At 57.6% G+C, this 22,074-nt stretch overlaps 1 protein-coding gene across 1 annotated transcript; it reads left to right on the top strand.

Annotated features, from left to right (window-relative positions):
- Positions 1-1,137: 1,137 nt before the first annotated feature.
- On the top strand, positions 1,138-9,685 carry LOC122125296 (serine protease 55-like). Its single transcript, XM_042699895.1, has 5 exons — positions 1,138-1,195; positions 4,707-4,902; positions 5,675-5,925; positions 7,183-7,325; positions 9,344-9,685. The coding sequence occupies exons 1-5, from the start codon at positions 1,138-1,140 to the stop codon at positions 9,665-9,667; spliced, it is 972 nt and encodes a 323-aa protein (XP_042555829.1). The 3' UTR covers positions 9,668-9,685.
- The last annotated feature ends 12,389 nt before the right edge of the window (positions 9,686-22,074 follow it).

The following is a 22,074-nucleotide window of genomic DNA, read 5'->3' on the forward strand; positions in this document are numbered from 1 at the left end:
AGGGTGAAGTTGAGGTCAGCCCTGGCAGAAAAGTTCCAGAACCCCTTCTCAGCCAGTACCTGGGATGAGTGAGTCACACCGTCAGCCGTGTGGGAGGCTGAGGTTGGGAAGATCATAGTTCCAGGCCAGCTCGGGCAGAAAAACGCTGCGAGACCCCACCCCTATGGAAGAAGAGGGATGTGGTGGCACTCCCTAACCCTAACATCCCGGCTAAGCAGGAAGCCTCAAGTAGGTGTAGCAAAAATCCTCAAAAAATAACCAGTGCAAAAGAGTCTGGAGACGTGGCTCAGTAGAGAGTATCTACCTGGCAAGCGCAGGGGCCTGAGTTCCAACCCCAGCCACACCTCCCGCTGGGGAAATGGTAGCTGCCGCTCAGCAGTGGATGGAGCAGCTGTGGAGGCCTCTGAGGTCACCCCTGTCGGTGTGTGCGAGGTAAAGGGTAATAGATAACCCCAGGGCCACATCCCACTGCCCAGCCAGGCCGCGGCCCCACCTCGCCGCCTGAGTCTCATCTTTTCACCCTTGGGTGCACAGGGCCCTGCCGGGGGGGGGGGGTGGTCATGTGGGATAAATCCAGGTGATAGGAGAGGAGTCTCCCCCTCTGGGCAGAGGTGAAAGAAGCCAAGAGCCCCAGACAGGGCCTGTGTCCTCCTCGGCTGGGGCGAGGCAGAGGAGGAGGAGGCCACTGGACCACGCAGGGTGTCGGTGCCTGGAGAGGCCTCCTCTAGGCCACAGGCTTGGCTTTGCCAGCTGGCCATGCAGTGACAGAGATGGCTCTGTACAAGAGGAAGCCCAGGATCCTGAAGGATCAGGGGCGAGATGCCACCGAGTGTGGTGGCTGCGTTTGAGCCAGGTTGGCGGGTCTCCGCACGAGGCCCTAGGCAGACCTTCTAGGCCTAGAGAAGAAGCCAGAGAGAAGCCTGCATGACCTCAGCCTGCTTTCAACCCAGCCCCATTGTGACATCGGAGGGTGAGCCAGCCCTGAAGAGGCTGTGCAGCCTCAATCCTCAGCCCAGCCTCCTGCCCCCCAGCCTCCTGCCCCCCAGCCTCCCTGCCCCCCGCCCCAGCCTCCAGCCTCGTACATGGCCATGACCCTGCTCTTAGTGCTGCTCCTCGCTGCCCAAGCCATGGGGGGAGATGTTGGTACGTGGACTCCTCTCCCACTGGCCAGAGCAGCTGACCCAGGAGGGGCTGGGCAGGACTGCTGCCCCTCCCCTCTCCCGTCATCCAGTCTGTGGTGAGCATTAGGGCGAGGGAGAGGAGAGTGGACATGAGCCTGTGAATCGGTTGAGTGGCCACCATGGTGCCAGCTTCCAGGAACAAGGCGGGGGAGCGAGGAGGGGGGCTCCCCTCTGCCAGCCCCCCTCCGCAAAGCTGCTTCTCTGTCTTCTCCTTTGCTCCCCAGCCCAAAGTTTGATCTGTCTGACCTTGAGCCTTGGTTTGGAAACTGGAGGCTTCACTTATGCATGAAAGAATACTGGGGTGCCCATTGCTGGGGCTGGAGGGAGGGAGGGAGGGGACTGGCAGGTGCAGGAGGAAGTGGGGCTCTGCACTTCCAGGTCAAGGCCGCTCCTGCTCTGGCAGCCTGCTGCTCACAGCCCCGCATGCGCTGTCCGCCTCTCCAAGGCCGCGGCCCAGGCTGGAAGGAAGCTGAGTTGAGTGGGTTGTGGGTCAGCACCCACGCCCCGGGGTGGACTGTGTGTGTGTGTGTGTGTGTGTGTGTGTGTGTGTGTGTGTGTGTGTGTGTAACTGGGAACCGCCCTGGGACTAAGGCTTCTCCCAGAGTCACCCCAAGGGCACAGGAGGGCTGCTTACCTCACTCCACTGGCCCTCCGGCCTCACCATATCTGGAGCCCAACACCGCCTGTCCTCAACATGGCCAGGGCCTGGCTGCATGGAGCAGGCGGTCAGCGAGGGAGTGCGGCCTGGCTGGGGTCCAGGGCAAGGGGACCCGAAGCACACCACTGCCCAGGCACTGGCTGCCCCCTGTACCCCCTGCCCCCTGCACCCCCTGCCCCCTGCCCCCCCTGCCCCCTGCACCACCTGCCCTCTGATCCCCCGTTCTCTCTGACCCCCGTTCTCTCTGACCCCCATTCTCTCTGACCCCCTGCTCTCTCTGACCCCCCGCTCTCTCTGACCCCCCGTTCTCTCTGACCCCGTTCTCTCTGACCCCCTGCTCTCTCTGACCCCCGGTTCTCTCTGACCCCTGCTTCTCTCTGACCCCCGTTCTCTGACCCCGTTCTCTCTGACCCCCGTTCTCTCTGACCCCTGCTCTCTCTGACCCCCCGTTCTCTGACCCCGTTCTCTCTGACCCCCATTCTCTCTGACCCCCTGCTCTCTGACCCCCGCTCTCTCTGACCCCCGCTCTCTCTGACCCCCTGCTCTCTGACCCCCGCTCTCTCTGACCCTTCGCTCTCTCTGACCCCGTTCTCTCTGACCCCCGTTCTCTCTGACCCCCTGCTCTCTCTGACCCCTGCTTTCTGACCCCCCGCTCTCTGACCCCCTGCTCTCTGACCCCCGTTCTCTCTGACCCCTGCTCTCTGACCCCCTGCTCTCTCTGACCCCCTGCTCTCTGACCCCCGCTCTCTCTGACCCCCTGCTCTCTGACCCCTGTTCTCTCTGACCCCCTGCTCTCTGACCCCTGCTCTCTCTGACCCCCCGTTCTCTCTGACCCCGTTCTCTCTGACCCCCGTTCTCTCTGACCCCCTGCTCTCTCTGATCCCCCGCTCTCTGACCCCCCGTTCTCTGACCCTGTTCTCTCTGACCCCCATTCTCTCTGACCCCCGTTCTCTCTGACCCCCTGCTCTCTGACCCCCTGTTCTCTCTGACCCCCGTTCTCTCTGACCCCCTGCTCTCTGACCCTCCGTTCTCTCTGCCCTCTGCCCTCTCTGCTGCCATTGCAGATCCAGGCTTTGGGTTTGTGCATCAATCTGCGCATGCGATTCTGCACCAGCGGTTTGGGCATCCTCGGGACCAAGGATCTGTGGCCTCCCCCACGGGGACATGGCATATGAGAAACCCTGGCCACAATGTGGCTCAAGGATTTTCTCCACCCAGAGGGTTTGTGGGCACTTCAGCATCCGTTGTCAGAATTCATCCCCACGTCAGCCTTATAGGTGGGATTATCTTACGTCCATGTTAGCAAGTCCTCTAGCTGTTTAATGAGTGACCACCAGAGCCAGGTGTGGCTCTGTACCAGGGCTGTGTCTCAGGGAGGGCCCACAGCTGTACGTCAGCCGGCCAACTCCTCTCCCGCTGGGAGTCTAGAGGTAGACATATTTCCTCTATCTCTTTCTTTCTTTCTTTCTTTCTTTTTTGTTGTCATGGGTCCTGAACTCTGGGCCTGGGCGCTGTCCATCAGCTCTTCAGCTCAAGGCTGGCGCTCTACCACTTGAGCCACAGCACCACTTCTGGTTTTCTGGTGGTTTATTGGAGATAAGACTCTCATGGACTTTCCTGCCAAGGCTGGCTTTGAACTGCAATCCTCAGACTTCAGCCTCTTGAGTAGCTAGGCTGACAGGCGTGAACCGCCAATGCCTGGCTACATCCAGTTTCTTAATGCAACCAAATCACGTTTCAATTATGAATGTTTAGCCTGACTTTTCACTCCTGTTTCTTATCACTGAAAATTCCCCATGAACAAAATATTTGGAAGAAATAGTTCAGGATTCAGATCGCCGTAGCACTTCCTTCAGTCCCAGCCCCCTGTTAGAGACATCGCATGGCGGACATTTTCCAGCAGGCAGGGCAGGCACCACGGATGCATTTCCACACAGCATCCTTGCCTCGTGGTTTGTCTCCGGGCCAGACGTGGTTCTCGGTCCCAGGACCCAGCATTCCCTCAGCAGGTGCGCTCCATCTCCACCCAGTGCTTCCGTTCTGGGACAGAGTCAGGCCGAGAGGGATCCAGAATGGCTTGCGGCCATACTAATGCTGAGGGGAGCTGAGCCAGGGCTGTTTCCATCCTTGGAGTTGAGAGGGAATGAGGGAGGGCCTGGCAGCATCTCTTGGTGCGCTTCTCCTCTCACTTTGCCTTTGATTTTTTTTTTTTTAATTGGGCTTGAACTCAGGGCCTGGGCGCTATCCCTGAGCTCTTTCACCCAAGGCTAGCACTTTACCACTTTGAGCCACAGCCCCACCTCTGATTGTTTTCTGGTGGTTCATTGAAGACAAGAGTGTTGTGGACTTTGCTGCGCCGGCTGACTTCACGCCGCAGTCCCCAGGTCTCAGCCTCCTAAGTAACCAAGGTTACAGGCGTGAGAGGCCAGCACCTGGCTGCGTCCGATCTTTCTCTGCCTTATCTCACCATTCTTCGGGACCTTTAAGGGTCACTCTGAGCCCACTTGGTGGGCCATTTTGGAATCAGCTGATTAGCTGCATCTCCAAAGTTTCTGTTGATTCTAAGGGGAATTTGTGTGCTGGCCCTGGGGCTTGAACTCTGGCCTTTCCCTCTTGTTTAGCTTTTTCATTCACGGTTGGTGCTCTACCACTTAAGCCACACCTCTACTTCTAGCCTTTTGCTGGTGTATTAGAGATAGTCTCACAGATTTGTCTGCCCAACGTGGCTTCGAACCACAGTCCTTACCTGTCAACCTCTCAAGTGACTCGGATTATAAGCCTGGAACACAAGCACCCAGCTGTAAGGGAAAGCATCTACAGAACCTCTGGGCTGACGTGCCCATTTTCCCTTCTCTCTTCCATTCCAGCAGGGTGTGGCGAAAGACCTGTTTTCGAGGGGAAAACTCGGTACTCCCGGATTGTCGGGGGGCTGGAGGCTGAGGTGGGGGAGTTCCCGTGGCAGGTAAGTATTCAGGCGAGAAACCAGCACCTGTGCGGCGGCTCTATCATCAGCGCCTGGTGGGTCCTCACGGCCGCTCACTGCGTCAATTCTCAGGACATATTGTAAGTACCCGGGGCCTGGGGTGCTGGTAACCAGGTCGTCCTGGTCCTTAGCCAGCCCCGACGGCAGAGTTCCCTCAGGCTGGGGCAGGAGACAGCCAGTGCCCATCCTGGGTCCTCCGAGCTCACGCTGCCAGTCCTGCCAGCAAGTCCCTCCCCCTACCATTCCTTCTCGAATTTTCTGTCTACTCTTCTTTGATGAGTGGACATGGACCAATTGCTGATTACTCACATGCACCAGACACTCCACTAAGACTGCACTAGTGGTAATTTCAGTGTGAGTACCTTTATAAATAGGGAAACTGAGGTCAGATGACGCCATGGCCGACCCCCCCTGCGCACCTCCCACAGAGGCCCGGAATTGAAATCCCAGCTCTAGCCCATGCCCATTCTGCGTGCTACTCAGGAACACCTGGCTTTACTTCTTTGTTTTTCCACTACTGATCACATTTTACTTGAAAACTCTGACTATGATCCTTGAGCTAGGAGTTCGGTGTCAGATTGTTGCATGTACATGTTGGTATCCTCACTGAGAATCCAAGAGCTAGAGCAGTATGGATCTAGTTTTTGGACCCTGTATTCCCTCGGTCTGCATGTCTGGTTGTGCGCCCAGCAGACACAGCAGCCCATGCCTGCCTTGTTGGTCAATCCCCACCCTGAGCTGTGGGCACACCAGGACCGGTGCAGGTCCATGGCCTGGTCTGGGTTTTTCGCGCAGTGATCTCGGTGACCTCTCCTCCCTTCCCCTCCCTCCCCCCCCATTCTGGGTCACCAGCCCAGTGGAGCTGAGCATCGTCGTGGGAACAACCAACCTGATGAGCCCATCCATGGAGGTGAAGGAGATCGCCAGCATCATTCTCCACAAGGACTTCCAAAAAGACACCATGGACAACGACATCGCCCTGCTGCTGCTCACCTCGCCCATCCAGTTCAACGAGGCGGTGGTGCCCATCTGCCTGCCCCCGCAGCCGGTCCCCGCCCGCTGGCACAAGTGCTGGGTAGCAGGGTGGGGCCAGACCAAGCCAAGTACGTGCTTTCCCCGGGCCTCTGGAGAACTCCCTGCAGGAGGGCGTTGCGGGGAGGAAGAGGAGGAGAGGACCTCCACCCTCTCCCACCCACGTCCCCCTGGTCTGAGGGTTCCATTTCCGGCTAGGCTTCTCCTGGTGCTTAGGGCGGACAGCTGCTCCTAGAAATAAGTCTGTGGTACCTGTTAGGTTGTCATTTTGCCAAACTAGGAGGAAAGGCGTGGGGCAGAAAGGGAGAATGATCACCCCAAACCCACCAAGCCAAGGCTCTCACAGGGGTCAGGGACCTGCACAGTACATGCTCAGGTCACAGCACTGGCACAGGCCGGCTGGGCCTGGAGCCTGCGGGCAACTCAGGAACTCAGCGGAGGGAGGCTCTGGCGCCATGCTGTGCTCGGGAGGGAGAAGTGGAGGAGGAGGAGGAGGCAGATGTAGGTAGACAAGATTACAAATGCTCAGGAAGAGTTTGATTTTGATGTGATCCAAGTTGATGAAAAGGAGAGACATCCAGGCAAGAAGAAAAGTCCTGGTCCCCAGAGACCCCGGCGCCAACTCCCTATCACGGCCCCTGAGCTTCGCAGCCAACCCATGCCCCAGGGCTGTGCCCAGAGCCTTGCTCTATCACTGGGCTGCAAAACCACTTCCCATGGTCCTGTGTGTGGGGGGGGGGAGCATGGGGAGGAGCAGCAACAACAGGCAAAGAAGTGACCGGGCAGGACCCTGCTGGAAAATCAAGGGAGTCTGCGGGGCTGGCCGGGGCGGAGCGGGAGGAGGGCTAGGTTCTAAAAGAGAGGAATGGGGCTGGTAGGGGGCTGTCTGGAAAAGCTTGGGGGGCAGATGGAAGAGTGGATGGCAGTGAGGAACAAGGCGGACGGCGGATGCGGGGACTGGCGTGGCAGCTCTAGGCCGCAGCTGGCTGTGGGATGTGCAGGGGAGACCCACCGTCCGTGGGATGTGCAGTGGAGACCCACCGTCCATGGGATGTGCAGGGGAGACCCACCGTCCACACCGCGGTGGGCTGTGCAATGTGCAGGGGAGACCCGCCATCCACGCCGCGGCGGGCCGTGGGATGTGCAGGGGAGACCCACCGTCCACGCCGCGGCGGGCCGTGGGATGTGCAGGGGAGACCCACCGTCCACGCCGCGGCGGGCCGTGGGATGTGCAGGGGAGACCCACCGTCCACGCCGCGGCGGGCCGTGGGATGTGCAGGGGAGACCCACCGTCCACGGCTTCTCTGATGAGCTTCTCTCTGGGGCAGAGGACAAAACGTCCATGACGGCCGAGCTGATGAAAGTGCCCATGGTCATTGGAGACTGGAAGAAGTGTGTGGCCGTGTTCCCAAAGCTCACCAAGAACATGCTGTGTGCCGGGTACGGGAACTCCAGCTACGACGCGTGCCAGGTAACCGCGACAGGAGGCCGGCGCCCCGGAGGAGAGTGCTCACGTGCAGGGGTCAGAGCTTCCCCTCGAGGGTGCTCCGGCCAGCACGCAGTTCTCTGACGGAAACACGTCTGGTGTTCGTTAGGGACACTCGATAAACAGGGCTCCACCTGCGTTTTCCATTTCTGGGAAAATGACACCAGTGTCTCATGCCTGTAACCCTAGTGAATCAGGAGGCTGAGATCGGAGGATCGCAGTTCAAAGCCAACCCAGGCAAGCACGTCGATGAGACTCTGATCACCAATTAACCCCCAAAAAGCTGGAAGTGGAGGTGTGGCAGTGTGGGAGGTGTGGGAGCAGGCCAGCCTTGAGTGAGAAAGCTCCGGGACAGCGCCCAGGCCCCAAGTTCGAGCGCCAGGACTGGCACAAAGGAATAAATAAATAGAAACAAAAAGCCAAGGAGGATTTGTGACCCACACAAGGAGTCACCTTTCATTCATTCACTCACTCGTTCAGCAGCATGGTGCGAGCACAGCAGGCCTCGGTGCCGCGGGTGAGCCGAGTCCCCATGGTTCAGCCAGCAGCCGCTGGGCCCACAACCAGAACTAATCAGCGTTTAGCTTCATTGCTTCTTTGTAGTAACATGAATACTTTTTTTTTTTTAAGAAAAAAATTTTAAATTGATACCTAGAAGACTGGAGAACGGGTTCTTGGCTCTGGGGATGAATGAATGAATGACTTGGATTTGTGTCTGAAGCATAGCATGCTCTTTTCCCCGTACACAGTGCAGGAGAGGCGGCTCGTGGTGGAAAGGCTTTTGGCCACAGAGGCATCTATTATTGCTTAATGTGAAAGGATGGGCCGTTTTCTCCGGTGGACTGTGACCCCGGGGGAGGGGCGCGGGCCTGCGGCCAGTGATGGGGAGAGCAAGGGTCTCTGAGGGAAGCCCAGTGCCACAGATCTCACTGCCCCAGAATTTCATTTAGAGGTGGAAGATGTGTCATCCACACTCTTCGTGGATGGGAAGGCAGGGTTGGCTTTTATCATCAGCCACTCCTGTGTTAATTAGGTACGATGGACTGCAACCTCGTGCTCCCCACGGGGCAGATGAGAGGCCGTGAATGGACATGACTAGGCCAGGGGTCCCACTAGATCATGGTGGGAGCCTGGCTAGAATCCTGGGCCTCTTGTACCCAGCCTGGGCTGGGTGGGCCTGCGTGTCGTCCATCTCACAGATGCCCACTGGGGATGCTGGGGTCAGGCTCTCACCAGACTCTGCCTGGCTTCTAGCCAGAGCCCTTGGAAGAAAGCTCTTCCCGGGGCCCGCTGCAGGGTGAGCCTTGCTGCCTTGCATCCAAAGGCTTCCACACACAGAACCTACTGACCAACAGACCCAGCTTTCTATGAAGGGATGCGGGCTCCTCCTCAATGTACAGGAATGTTCGTGATGCACCCCTGGAACAAATACTTCAGGTGTTCTGCCCCAGATGTTTTATGGCCTTTCCCAGCTCCTACCTCACTGGAATGACCTCCATTTTGACAAAGTCCTGGACATAGAGGCTGCATAGAAGGACGGGGTGTTTGCTGAAGGCTAGTTCTCACCCTGTTCTGCAGAAGGCAAAGTTTTAGGCAGGAGTGTAGAAAGTAAGACGCCCTCCACCAAACGGAGACCCCAGATGAGCTGTGGTTGTTCAGAGCTTTTGGTGAGGGAGGAGGAGCCGTGGTGGAGGGCTTGGCTAAATGCTGGGCATCCCGAAGTCCTGGCCCCGGCTCTGCCCAGGCTCGCATGGCCTCCTGTCTCCTCCTCGAGGCTCACGCTCCTTCCGCTAAAGGCGCTGTTCATACCCTTCTCATGCCCCCCTTTCCTGCCTCTTCTTTGTGTTCCAGTGAGAGGACCTGCAGCACGGGGCTCCTCTCCTTCCCCAGCCCCGACACCCCCAGCCCTGGGCACAGGCCCACCCTCCTCCCGTGTACCACATGCCCGAGTGGGCAGGGTCCCGCCTCTGTGGCCGCTGCTGACCTGCGCCCTCTGCCCACAGGGCGACAGTGGAGGGCCCCTGGTCTGCACCGCGGAGCCCGGGAGTCAGTGGTACCAGGTGGGCATCATCAGCTGGGGCAAGAGCTGTGGACAGAAGGACACCCCTGGAATATACACCTCGCTGGCCAACTACAACCTCTGGATCCAGACCCTGACCCAGATGGAAGGCAAGCCCCTTAACACCGAGAAAAAGATAACCCTTCCGGAGCAGCAGCCACAGCGCACCGAGGCCTCGGGGGGCCGCGCAGCCCGCAGCCCGCCACGCTGGCTTCTGCTCTGCCTTCTGCCCCCCGTGCTGCTCAGAGGCATTTCCACCTGGGAATAAAGCGTGCAGGTTCTGTGAGGTGATGTGATCTGCGCCCAGTGGTGAGGGGAAGGGCTGAGCAGGCGGAGGGGACCCAGTGGTGAGGGGAAGCGGGGAGCAGGCGGAGGGGACCACCCGTCAGACTGGAGCCCCATGGCCGGCTTCTCACAGCAATAGCGAGAGGTGATCCGGAAAGCCGCGAGCTGCCAGCGGCTGCTCAACCAAGAACGGACAAGATTCCAGCCTGGGCCGAGAGCCAAGCACGTGACGCTGGACGTCCCAGAGTCCAGTCTCCATATGTAGCTGCTTTGGGATCAATGGAAATGCATCAGGGTCCTTCCTGGGGCCCCTCAGGAGAGAGGCAGCGGGGGCACCGTGCACACAGCACCTGCTGCAAATCCTCGGGACCCAGCTCTCCCCAGCAGCTTTAGTTCATCGGTTCCTGGAGACTGGCTTGCCGGCTCTTCCTCCCCGCCCCTCCCCGCCCCTTCCCCTCCTCCCCACCCTTTCGTGTCTTTGCACTTCACAGGCTGTCATTTTATCTCCTCTGTGGCTACTTGTGCACACGGTCCTCTGGCAATCCCACTGACTAGTTACAGCATCCTGGGCCCCTTCTCAGTCCCGTGTCTCCTCCTTGTCCTCTCTGGTTGGAGTTTCCATCCTCCCGTCCTTGGTCCTCCATCTCCTGCTCCCCTCACACCCTCCCTGTGTAGACCCGTGGAGGAAGCATTCTGTGTGTGTCTTCAGCTGGGAATCCCTGTCCCTCACAACTGGATTCCCTTTATCTCAACAGAACCTGCCACTGGTTCCTCCCCGCCCTCCCCCGCCTCCCCCCTGCCCCAGGCCCGGGCTGTGCTTTCTGTGGGTAGCAGGTAGGAACAGAGGCAGTAAGAATGAATTTCAAAGGCGCTCCGGGGAAGCTGGGGAGGGGGCAATGGAGATGAATGCTATGACTCTTAGCATTTTATCTTATTAAACTAGACATCCTAGAGTCCTCAGAAGACCTGACAGTCCATCCCGGGGCTCCCCTGTGCTCTGAGAACGTGCCCGCCCTGACCCTGCTGTCGCAAGCTGGGCACCGTGAGATCACAACGAAGCTTTCCAAGCAGCTGCTCCCCATTTCTGTACTCAGCTCATGAGTAGAGGAAGCAGTTTGTTGAGGTCCATGTTCTAGTATTTGCTTTAATCACCAAGGACAGCCCAGCACAGGCTTCCTCAAGTTTGGGCCGTTCCTATCAGAACGTGGAGTGGAGTGTCACGAGGCCTCTGTGTGGCTCACAAGTCACTGTTTGACTGAGACTGTGCACGTGTTTGCATTATTTGTCATGGTGAACAAGAGAGAGGCACAAAGCCTCTGGGAGCCGGGCCTGGAATCGGATCAGGCTGCTGCTCTGCAGTGTTCAGTGCCCACATCACACCAGTCCTGGCTTATGCATAGGAATGGGTGGCCCTGCCATAGTCCGCAGAAGGCCCAGGGGCTCAGACATTGGAAAGTTACAGACACAGGTGGGGAGAACTTTACAAAGTGAACTTGGGGCTTCCTTTAGGCCCAAAGAGGAAAAAGCGCTCAGAAGAGACCGGCCAGGGTGTGAGTGTAGTTCCTGGAAGTGGCCACCAGGTGGCAGAATGGGTCCAGGCAAGAGGTGTTCCCAAGTGTCTGAGAAGCAAGTTTTGTTTCTGCCATTACAAAGCTCCAGTGACAGATGTGTTAAAGTGGCACTGGTGGGCCACACCTGTCATCCTAGCTGCTGTGAGGCTGAGATCTGAGGATCAGTCTTCAAATCCAGCATGGGTATGTGAAGCGCTTCTGTGGCTCAAGTGGTATCAGCCTTGAGCGAAACAGCTGAGGATAGCATCGAGACCCTGTGGTCAAGCCCCAGTACCTGCTCACAGAAAACCAGCAGCCAGCAGCTCCTGACACCATTCCTGTGCACGTGGTGAATGCATCTCTGATGAGTGAAAAGCAGAAAGGTAGAATGTTCCACCAGGAAACAAGGTAGAACTAAACTCCCTTATCTAAACTCCTCTGAGCGGGAGAGGGAGGGCATAACCTCTCCCCAGTCTTCCTCCAGCGAGACAGTCCGGGGAGGTTCTAGACCCCAGACATTCAAAGAGGAGCCACAGGTGCTCACCCCTGCTCCCCACTTCAGAGAAGGGCTTCCTGCAGTTTCCCACCTGCCTGCCCCGCCCCTCTCTGCCAGTCTCCATGAGACCATTTGCCCTGTCTTATCCAAATCTGTGTTACCCCTGGGGGTGTGATCTGCATTTGCGCTGCATAAGCTTCCACAGAGAAAACGGTTTCTACTCAAGAGTTGACGTGTTGAACATGCAAGCTTCTTCAAAAGGACATGGTGTGTGCGCGGGGCATGCTGCATGTCTTTGGGTGTGCACACACCTTTGGAGAGGAGGAAGGAGGGAGGAGGGTATGGGTTTGTTGTCTTCTGTCACATTCACATGACTGGGATTTTTTTCTTGTCCTGACAGCCCCGCTTCCCTCCAGAACCACTTTGGTTCGCTCCAGCTGCGGCTGTGTCCCAGGATCTTCCCATGTCCGAGCATGCTCAGCAGCTCCTGCACCAGGGGGCTTGAGCACCATCCAAGCCCCCTTCCTTCTGGGCAGGCAGTGGAAGGATTTCCTTTAAAAGCCATCTGTGCTCAATAAGCTACAAAGGTCATGACTCAGAGTTGAAGGTCAAAAGGCACCGGAAGCAATCCGAACTCAGGGCTTCTTTCCGCTAAGACATCGGTGTCCCAAGGTGGAACACATCCCTGGATTTAAGATTCACACACTCATTCACTCTCTCAGGCCACGTGGAATGGGTGGCAGGTGAGTTCTCTGTGCTGGGAGACGCGATGGGCAGCGTAGGGTGACAGCCTGGGGGAGTTGGCACTGGCCACGGACCAACCAACACAGCGCAGCTGAGACATGAACTGTGGTCTGAGGACAAGCCGACCTGGGGCCATGAGCCTGGTCAGTACTCTGACCACTGTGCCAACGGGGAAGGGCTGGCAGGGACCGCTGGGGATCATGGGCCAGTGCCTCCTCATCCTGCCCTGTCCCATCCTTCTAAGCAGCCAAGGCTGCGTAGACCGCACCAGCCTCAATGAGAAGCCCCGGCGGCCTTGGCTTCCCTTTGTGTGATGGAGACCAACAGCTCACTCCCCAAAGCAGAGCCTTTGCGAAGCTTCTGCCCTCCGGATGGGGCAGCTGCAGAGGATGCTGTGGGTCCCTGGGAAGCCAGCTGACCATGTCCTCCAGCTGGCCAGCGCCAAGGGGAGTGTCCTCATGCTTCAGCAGAAGAGGCAGTGGGAGCCACTGGCCACGGAGAACGCTTCTTGTCATCCCTGTAATCAGACACAACTAGCGTTGAACCAAGAGCCTATTTCTGACAAGTGCCCTTCAGCAGCATCTACGCTTTGAGAGCAAAATGGTGCGAGGGTTAATAATGGGACATCCAGGATGGCTGGAGGCTCAGAAACTGTATTCCTTCTTTACTCTGCCGGTGCTGGGCTAGAAATGACCCCAAAGTGCAGGTGACAAAGCAGAAATCAATAAACAGGTCTGCCTGCTGCAGAGCCAAGAAAGATGTCAGCAACATGAAAAGACTAGGGAAGGGGAGAGAATATCTGTACGTCATATCCAAAATGTTTGAGGAACTCATACAACACAGAAGTAAGAAAACAAATACCTGGTCCAAAGACGGGAAAAGGCCTCAACAGACATTTCTTAAAAGAAGACACACAAATAAATGGCCAGTAGGCACTGGAAAAAGTGCTCAGCGTCACTAAGCACCAGAGAAATGCACACCAAAGTCACAATGAGGTGGCTTCTCACACCGGTCGGAGGGACTCTTACAGATGGTAAAAGTCGGAGGGCATTGTGAATTCATAGGACAAGAGTGGAAAGCAGGATGGAGAGTTCTCGGAATATCAAAAGCAGAACTGCCACACAGGGAGGGGGTGTCTCAGGCAGGACCCTCCCTTTCTCTCCCCTCCCCTCCCTTTCTTCCCTCCTTTCTCCTCCCCTCCCTTTTCTGTCCTCCTTCCTCTTCCCTCCCCTCCCCTCCCTCCTTTCCCTCCCCTCTCTTCCCCTCTCTCTTTTCTCTCCCCTCCCCTCCCTCTTTTCTCTCTTCTCTTCTTCCTTCCCTCCCCTCCCTTCTCTTCCCTCCTTTCCCTCCCCTCCTCTCCCCTCTCTTCCCTCCTTTCTCTCCCCTCCTCTCCCCTCCCTTCTCTGCCCTCCTCTCTCTCCCCTGCCCTCCCTTCCCTCCTCTTCCCACCCTTCCCGTGTCTATCAAGGGTAAAGCTGTGCCCAGAGGCCGGCCGGGAGCCAGGCTGTCACCTCGCGGGGACGGAAAGCCTGAGGAAAGCCAGCCGCGGGGGGATCGCTCATCTGACCGGCCGTTTCCAGGGGTCCGTCCATCATGGAGGGGCGGAGACGTGGACGACATGGTGGCCAGGAAGCGGAGGGAGGAGGAGCCCGGAGCTCTGAGCCAGGCAAGATGCCGCACCCGGGACTCAGCCGGGCACCGCGCTGCCGCTCCTCGCCTCCATCGGGCTGTGCGAGGCCCAGGATGGATCCATCCGCGAGGCCAGAGCGGGGCGCACCGCCGAAGCCTAGGCCCGGCCAGCGGGGCGGACGGGACAGGGGGCGTGGCCGGGAAGGGCGTGGCTGCGGGAGGGGCGTGGCTGGGAAGGGGTGTGGCCGGGAAGGGGCGTGGCCGGGGAGGGGGCGTGGCCGGGAAGGGCGTGGCCCGGCTTGTTCTCCTGCGCCTGGCCCGCAAGGCCCGGCCTCGTCTCTGGTCACAGACCACCGGACCGGAGTTCTCAGGTACCTCCCGCGAGGGCGCCTGTGTGATGCCAGGGCCACAGCAAGCCCGGGGGGAAACTGCGGAGGGTGTTCCGCCGCTCTGCCGCAGCCTTGGGAGCCGAGCTGCACACGTGCCCGGGCCGGATGGCAGGGGTCGTGCTGAGCTCTGCTGCGCATGCGCCCGGATCAGGTGAGGGTGTCTGCTTCTAAGGGTAGATACTCTGTTGCGCATGCGCCAGGGCCGGTGGCAGGTGCCATGCTCTCAGCGTAGTTGCTCTGCCGCGCATGCGCCAGGGCTGGGGTAGTTGGTATGCTGCGCATGCGCCGGGGCCGGGTGGCGGGAGTTAGGTTAAGCTGGCGTAGTGCTCCCCAGACGCGGCCGGGTCTGGTCTGCAGGTCATCCTCGTCGTCTCCCCTCCCCGAGCCCTGCGCACGCCGTGGAGCTCGTGGAGCACGTGTGGAGGCAGCCTCCTCCCCGGGTGGGACCAGCCACCAGAGGCCAGGGACCAGGCGGGACCTCCTGGGACCCATCTCAGGGAGTCCAGGGCCATCGGGCACCCATGGAATGTTCCAGATGTTCTCCCGCCTCTCCACTTAGCGTCCGAGGCCCTGCACCTCCACCTGCCCTCCCCACAGACCCTGGCCTCTGCCCAGGTAAAGCCTCGTCCTGTGCACGAGGAGCTGGAAGATTTCCCACGAAGCCCGCATGGCCTGCGGCCGGCCATAGCCTCCAGACTCCCTGACACCAGGCTAGCCAGAGGCCAGGGGAAGCCAAAGCAAACAAACAACGCCCCTGCGTCCCCCCAGCGGACACAAAGGAGCTGGCTTGTGGGAAAAGGAAGGCCCCGGCAGGGGCAACTGGGGGCTCCCCTCATTGTTCCCCCCCAGCTCCAGGTCACGGCCCCCTCCTCTCCCCCCCCCAGTTCCCACCTTGGGGCCTGAGAAAGAAGCCTCCAAGCAGATGTCCCGCCCAGGAGCCGTTCCCACAGGGGGAGGAAGTAGGGCTCACAAAGGGCCGGCTTTTCCCTGCAAGCTTTGCAGTGACACACAGCCAGGGAGGAGGACGAGGGACAGGGAGGCTGGGCCCAGGGGACAGGCCTGCGGAGGACCTGCCTCCTGGGAGGAAGGCGGCCATTGTGAGCCCCTGTTTACAAGCCGTGGGCCCTGACCTTGCTATTTGTCCACAGGCTAGGCCCTCCCCCTTCCCCACGGCCCCGCATTGTTGTGGAGTCTCCCATTCATAATTTTCTTTGGGGGTAGTTGGCGTTTGCTTCCAGCCCTGCCCCCAGCTGGCTCACTTTCAGCATTGTAACCCGGATAAAAGGCAAGATATCCTTCCTTTTCCCCCAGAGCCCACTTCCTATCCAGCCGGACAGTCCCTGGAAAAGCAAGAGGGAAACTAGGGCTCCCCACCCCCATACTCCACAGGCCTAGAGCCCAGGCCAACCTTCCTAGGATTTGCTGGGACAGAGGTCCAGAGGTCCAGGCGAGAGTGGGAAATGAAGGATGTGGGGGTCAGAGATTTAGACTCTAGAGGTAGTTGGGTACAGGGTGAAAAGGACAGAGTGAAAGGACTGGCTCTCAACACCCCCATGTGGTTCATACACTTGCAAATGAATAGGGACTGCCTGGAGATGTCTGGAGGGGGCTGTGAGCATGGAAAGGTCTGGATGTTACTAGAAAGCAGAGATGTTGAGTGGACATGGGAACTCGGCCCTCAGAAGTCTGGAGACCACGAGTTGCTCCCAAAACATCAGAGCCATTTGTTGCGAGAAGCTCAGGAGCAAGACTGAGCGCGAGGTGGAAACCATTGAAAGCCTGGTTCACCTCATAAAGGGTGTCCCCCACGTTGGAAGTATATGCACCCCATGAGAGCAGTGAGGCCCAGTCACCAGAAGGGACCGTGGAGACCCGGCGCCACAGGCCTGGAGGAGCAGCCACGCCCGGCGCGTCTCCTCAGCACAGCCTGCTGCTGACATTGGTGGCTTGTCTGGGGGTCGGGTCTGCTGAGGGCTAGATGGTGCAACGGGAAGCATGGCCCCACTGAGGCCTGGCAGGGCACAGGGGCTGAGATTTCTGAGGATTCAGGTGGACAGAAAGGCAGCTAAACCTACCCTTAAGGCCACACAAAGGCAATCAAAGACTTCTTATGAATCCCCAGCCTTCTGGAGCTACGGTCAGCTCCAATCACCTTCACTCTGTGTGTGTTTGTGTGTGTGCGCGCGTGCGTGCGCCTGCATGTAGGTACACACACACACACACATATACACACACACGTGCCTGCATGCGTTCCGGCAACCTGTGTGCTGCATGTAGCTGGGTGCCGGCCGACGTGAGGAAAGGGCCTGGCCTTCGCAGGTGGCGTGGCTGCGACTCAGACTACAAGTTTACTGCTAAGGCGGTGGCTGCGACCCAGCAAGCTCCAGGAGCCAGTCAGGCCCCGGACTCTCCCCTTGGTCTCCCCAGCTTGCAGGGCCTCCTACAGCTCATTGCCAAGTTGTTCCACAGAAGCTTCTGGTGTATAGTGAAAGGAATCTGGGATCTGAGGCAGCAGAGTTCTTCTGAATTGGCAGATTATCCTAAGACATTCCTATATACAGAGCCAGGACACAGCCTGGCTCCCGCGTGGGATTCTCACCGTGTCAGCAAAGCAGGGCGAATGACTGACATGGTCCCTACTGTGCAGTTTGGCTGGATGAGCCGTTGTGCCATTGTGTGGCTATGGGCACCACGAACCTCTGGAGTCCGTTATCCCCGGATGTTGACTAGGATGGAAGCACCCACCGAAGGGCTTTTGCGGTACTGGTTAGCCGAAGCAGGCCAGCAAGGGAGGACAGCTCCTCATAGCACATCAGCCCGTTTCTCTCCCCAGTTCAGACAGAGCAAGGGGAGGGGCGCGCAGAGAGCCAGCTGGGCAGACAAGGAGCCACCGCCCCGCCTCCCCTCAGCCCATCTGCAGGGGCTCAGCTCAGTGTCCCAGTCCGAGCCTGGTTCTCTTCTCACCCACTGAGGCCTGAGACTGACGGAGTTGGGGTTGCTGTATAGTTTGTTTTCCATTTTTCATTTCCAGTGACCGCCCCTTCCCCCCGCCACCGCCACCTCGTAGCAAAACTCCAGATCAAGGCTCACAATCTGGCAAGGTTGTCTGGATCCATTTCAGAACCCAGGACAAGCCAGGGGCCCACAGAGCCTCACCTCCAGCAGATCTGCCGCGGAGCTCTGGGGATGTGAATGGCCCACCCCCGCCCCACCCTACACCTCGTCTTGGTCCTTCACACACGGAGGTACTCGCTATGGGCTGAGCCCCACTGCGGATGGGAACAGTCCGGTACCTGACCGTGCTCAGCGTCACCTGCCCGTGGGGTTCTCCTCTCAGCTGCAGGCAACCAAGAAGAAAAAGGAGCAAATGACAAAAGATGCCAGCCTGGGCAGTGGCTGCCACCGCTGCCCGGGGCGGGGGTGACCCAGCAGTCTGGGGCTCGAGTCCTCTCCTAAGCACTCCTCCAATCTTGGATTCAGATTTCGAAGGCAACTGAGTCACAATCAAGCCCTAACTCACTTCCAGGAAAGGACAGAAGGAACGCATTCGCCAAGGGCCATAGAGATGCAGGAGACAAAGCCACGTCTGCAGCGGGGGCTTGTCAGACCCTGTCTCCTGGACTGAACAGGCAAGTTCCTCAGCCCCTCCAGGGTTTCGTGTCTGTCCTTGCAGAATCTGCTTTTTAGGTTCAAAAGAATCTGGCCAAGTCAGCAATGGCCCTCCCAACTTGGCTGGTCCCTATTCACCCTCAAAAGCTGATCAGATTCTTCACACCCTACCCCACCCCACCCCTCAGGAGATGTCAGACCCCTCTGCCCTGTCCTCAAAGAGAATCCTCTATGTCCAACTGGAATCCTGCATCTGGAACTTTCCATGCATCGCGTACCACCTGTTCTGGTTGGAAATCTTGCCTGCTTTTACCCTTCAAGTGGAGCCTGATCTCTCATCCCTGTTCTGACTGCCTTGACACCTCCTGGGAGAGTTCTGCATGAAGTCTTCCTTACTGTTTATGCAAGAATCAAAGTGAGAATTTCTTCCTCCAGTAAGGAGAGCGGACAAAACCTAAGTGACTCTGCTTTGGGGGTGCTTCTGCCCCACAAGTGTTTGCTTATGAGTTCTGCTGGCCGCCCCGCTGGCCAGCTGATTGGAGGAGCCATCACCAAACTGCCAGGAACACAGATCATGGCATGAAAGACCAAGATGGCCCGAGAACCATCTACAGGAATAGACCTGAGGGGGACTGGCTCCTTCCTTCACTGCCAGCTGGGAACCAAGTCCTTACATGAGGCAGTGGCCTCTGCTCACCCAGGAGTTGTGGGCACAGGCAACACCAGAATCTAGAACTGAATCTGTGGGGAGCAGGTCTCCTTCCCACTTGGGGATTCCAGTGGATCCCCGTGAAAGGGTTCTGAAGACACTGTGCAGTTGTTTTTCCAGTTATTTCTTGGAGTTGGGAGAAAACTACCCACTATAGTTTTCATTGTGGTTGGAGGAAAAAATAAGAAGCGGTGGCTCAGTGGGGAATACAATTTTAAAAATAAGTCTAGGGGTCGATGTATTTAATGCCGGCCCCAGGGGAATCCCTGGCCCATAACTGAGGAGCACAATGGCTTTTCTTGTTATGAATGAGCGTGAGGTGCCAGCAGAGGAAATAGGAAGCCCCCAATGGAGGCTGAATGGACCTGTGAACAGGGATAATAAAAGTTGTCCTGGATTTCCGTTACCACCAGGTGCTTCCGCCGGGACTTCCATTCTTCCAGGCCTGGGGACAGCCAAACCTTCCGCCACTCGACCCCGGCCCCTTGCTGGGCGCCCCTGACCTCACCTTGGCTGCTGGAGATGGGCACACCTGGGCTCCTGAGCCTCGGGGGTGGACCTGTTCTCATCCCCGAGGCCCTCACTCAAGAATTTGTGGTGGACAGGAGATGGGGGAGACTGGACGAGATGATATGTCCCCTCGGAGATCTGACCCCTCGTTCTGTGGGAGCAGCTCATGAGAGGCACAGCTCATGCGCAGGCACACAGGGTGGGCTGCAAACTACAGAAGGGGAGACACGGTGGTCAGGAGCTCCCCAGCTCCCCCAAAGAGGGTTAGAGCTAGAGGTTGAGAAGAACTAGTCATCTTCATCCCATCAGTTATGGCCAGGGGCCTGGGGTCCACTCCCAGCTTGCCCTGCGACCTTGACCATGCCACTCATCACCAACAGATCTTCTAGTTCCCAGCACCGTTTGTCATCTAAAATCACCTAGTAACTCAAGACTAACGGAGGCCACAGGAGACTTCTGCCCAAATGCCCACAGAGACCAGGCAGATCTAGGAGGGAGGAGACTGCCCTCTAGACATGGTAGACATAGTGCATTACTCCACCCGAAGAGGTTTGCAGTGTATTGCAGTATGATGTGTCCGCCGTATGATCTACACACCGGCTGCCTTGTCATCTGGCACTAGGCACTGCTGGAGGAGACGTCAGTGCTAGGTTTTAACTGTGTTGCTCCAGCAGGTTCTCAGTCACATGGCCCCTGCATGGGAGAGCTTTGTCATGTTGAAATGGGAGCCTTCGTTCTCTTGAGGTAGAAAATAGATCACATACTCCATGGTGCTTTACATGGTTTGCAGTATACTGTAGAGATCTTGGACTAACCCAAGTCAGTCCTTCAGCATCACCACGGCAGGTGGAAGAACCCCTGGCTGCGATTCCCCAACTCTCACCACCTCCACACCCAACCTGTCCCGATTCTCTCTTATGGAGTGGCCAGAGAGTCAGGCAGTCGGTATTTACTAAGCACTTGCTTGCAGTCCTCTTGCTGAAATGCAGAATACAAATTACAACTAAGGACGGTCTTTTGAGTTTCTTTATCAGCATCTAAGGCCCTTGGTAAGTGCTGGAGTTGTCCACCAGGCCATGAAGATAGAGACGAGGATAATGAGACATGGATAAGTGGTTTTAGAGTGAGCACAGGGCTATTGTACTCTTCACATCATATGTATGATTTCTGTCCACTAAGACTATAGGAAGCAGAAAACAGTTGTACAGATAAGAACAGTGAGGCGTCTAGAAACTTGTGACTTGCTATCCTTGTGGTTTGAAGGGTAGTGATAATTGGTTTGCCAGTCTCTAGACCATAGGGCTAAAGTTACTGAGTAGTAGAGTAGGAGAAAGTACCAAGCTGTGTGGGATCATGAAGCAGCTGCTCATTGGCTGGGTAGGATCATGAGGCAGCTGCTCATTGGCTGGGTAGGATCACGAGGCAGCTGCTCATTGGCTGGGTAGTATCACAAGGCAGCTGCTCATTGGCTGTGTGGGATCACAAGGTAGCTGCTCATTGGCTGGGTAGGATCATGAGGCAGCTGCTCATTGGCTGTGTGGGATCACAAGGCAGTCACTCTGTGGTTTGGTGGGATCACAAGCAGCTGCTCATTGGCTGGGTGATCCTAGCTGAGTGTGTAGAACCCTTCCCCTGTGACCCTCAGTCTCTTCACCTTCGAAGCCTTTTGCAGACCTCTAGTTTTCTTAATGACTTGTTCTACACTGCCCATGGCCTTTCTAGAAGCCACAGTGTGGCAGATGCTCCGATGCTTCCCTTCGTCTGGAGGAAAAGGAGACTGAGAACAGAAAGCAGAGGCTTCCTTGAACTCCAGTGGATGTTGGTGTCTTACGCCAGCATTCTTCAGGGAGAGACCTTGTGAAATTGCACTGTCCAGGAGCCGCCCACCTGAACCCACCAGTGTCCTGCTGGCCCCTCTGGTCCTCTTCCACCTCATATCGCCAGAACACACCTCCCCACAAACTGAACTGAGACCCCACTTCCCAGAAGCTCCTGCAGATGCAAAGGAGCTCACACAGCCTACCCTGTGCCCTGCGCCCTGGGCCCTGCGCCCTGGGGCTTTCTGGCCTTGGAAATGCAGATCTGGGGCTGAGTGCCTGCTGTGGGCTTCACACCCTCAGAAGGGTGTGGATGGTAGTGGGGACAGCTGAGGGTCCAGTTCATTGTGGATGGTGCCATGTGGAAGTCTGACTTGTTCGCTTGCTCCCAGGACTCCCAGAGTGAGGGGCTCCCTGGAAGATGAATGTCTTCCAGTTGGACCACTGTGTTCTGGTGCCCAGGACGGGAGGAGAGAGCCAAGAAGCACAGGATGGAGACTTCCCAGCAAGCACTGGGGAAGAGGCAGAGACCTCATTACTCAGACACAAGCCTGGCTGCCACCTGGACAAGGGTGGGGGCAGACTCGGCGGGGTCTGGCTCAGCCCACCTGCCCCCTCGGTCTCTGTTTATGATGTATTCACTGTTCCACTTGCTGCTGCTTTTTACTAGAAAGTTCTGTGACAGCACACTTGGGTTTGTCTTGTTTTCAGAGCCCGGAAAGGAGATCATCTGGCACTCAAATGAACCTGTGGCTGAAGGAATAAATCCTCACTACCATTTTCCCCACGTTAGAGTTAAAGAAAAGGGAGGTTCAGAGAGGTTACATGACACACAGCTAGAAAGAGAGGCAGGACCCCACTTGGGGTGTGGGACTCGGTGGATGAACCCCTCCTTCATCGGGGATTTTCCTCATTGTCTTCTCTCCAGAGCCGTCTC

Source organism: Dipodomys spectabilis, unplaced genomic scaffold (genome assembly GCF_019054845.1).
Source record: "Dipodomys spectabilis isolate Male_0828 unplaced genomic scaffold, ASM1905484v1 ptg000263l, whole genome shotgun sequence".
In the NCBI taxonomy this organism is placed as follows: domain Eukaryota; kingdom Metazoa; phylum Chordata; class Mammalia; order Rodentia; family Heteromyidae; genus Dipodomys; species Dipodomys spectabilis.

Bases quoted from the DNA above. Each gene is read 5' to 3' on its own strand.
- LOC122125296 (XM_042699895.1), top strand. From the start codon at position 1,138: ATGTTGGTACGTGGACTCCTCTCCCACTGGCCAGAGCAGCTGACCCAG. The intron at 1,196-4,706 runs GCAGGACTGCTG...CTTCCATTCCAG, and splicing joins GCTGACCCAGGAGGGGCTGG to CAGGGTGTGGCGAAAGACCT. The intron at 7,326-9,343 runs GTAACCGCGACA...CTCTGCCCACAG, and splicing joins CCAGCTACGACGCGTGCCAG to GGCGACAGTGGAGGGCCCCT.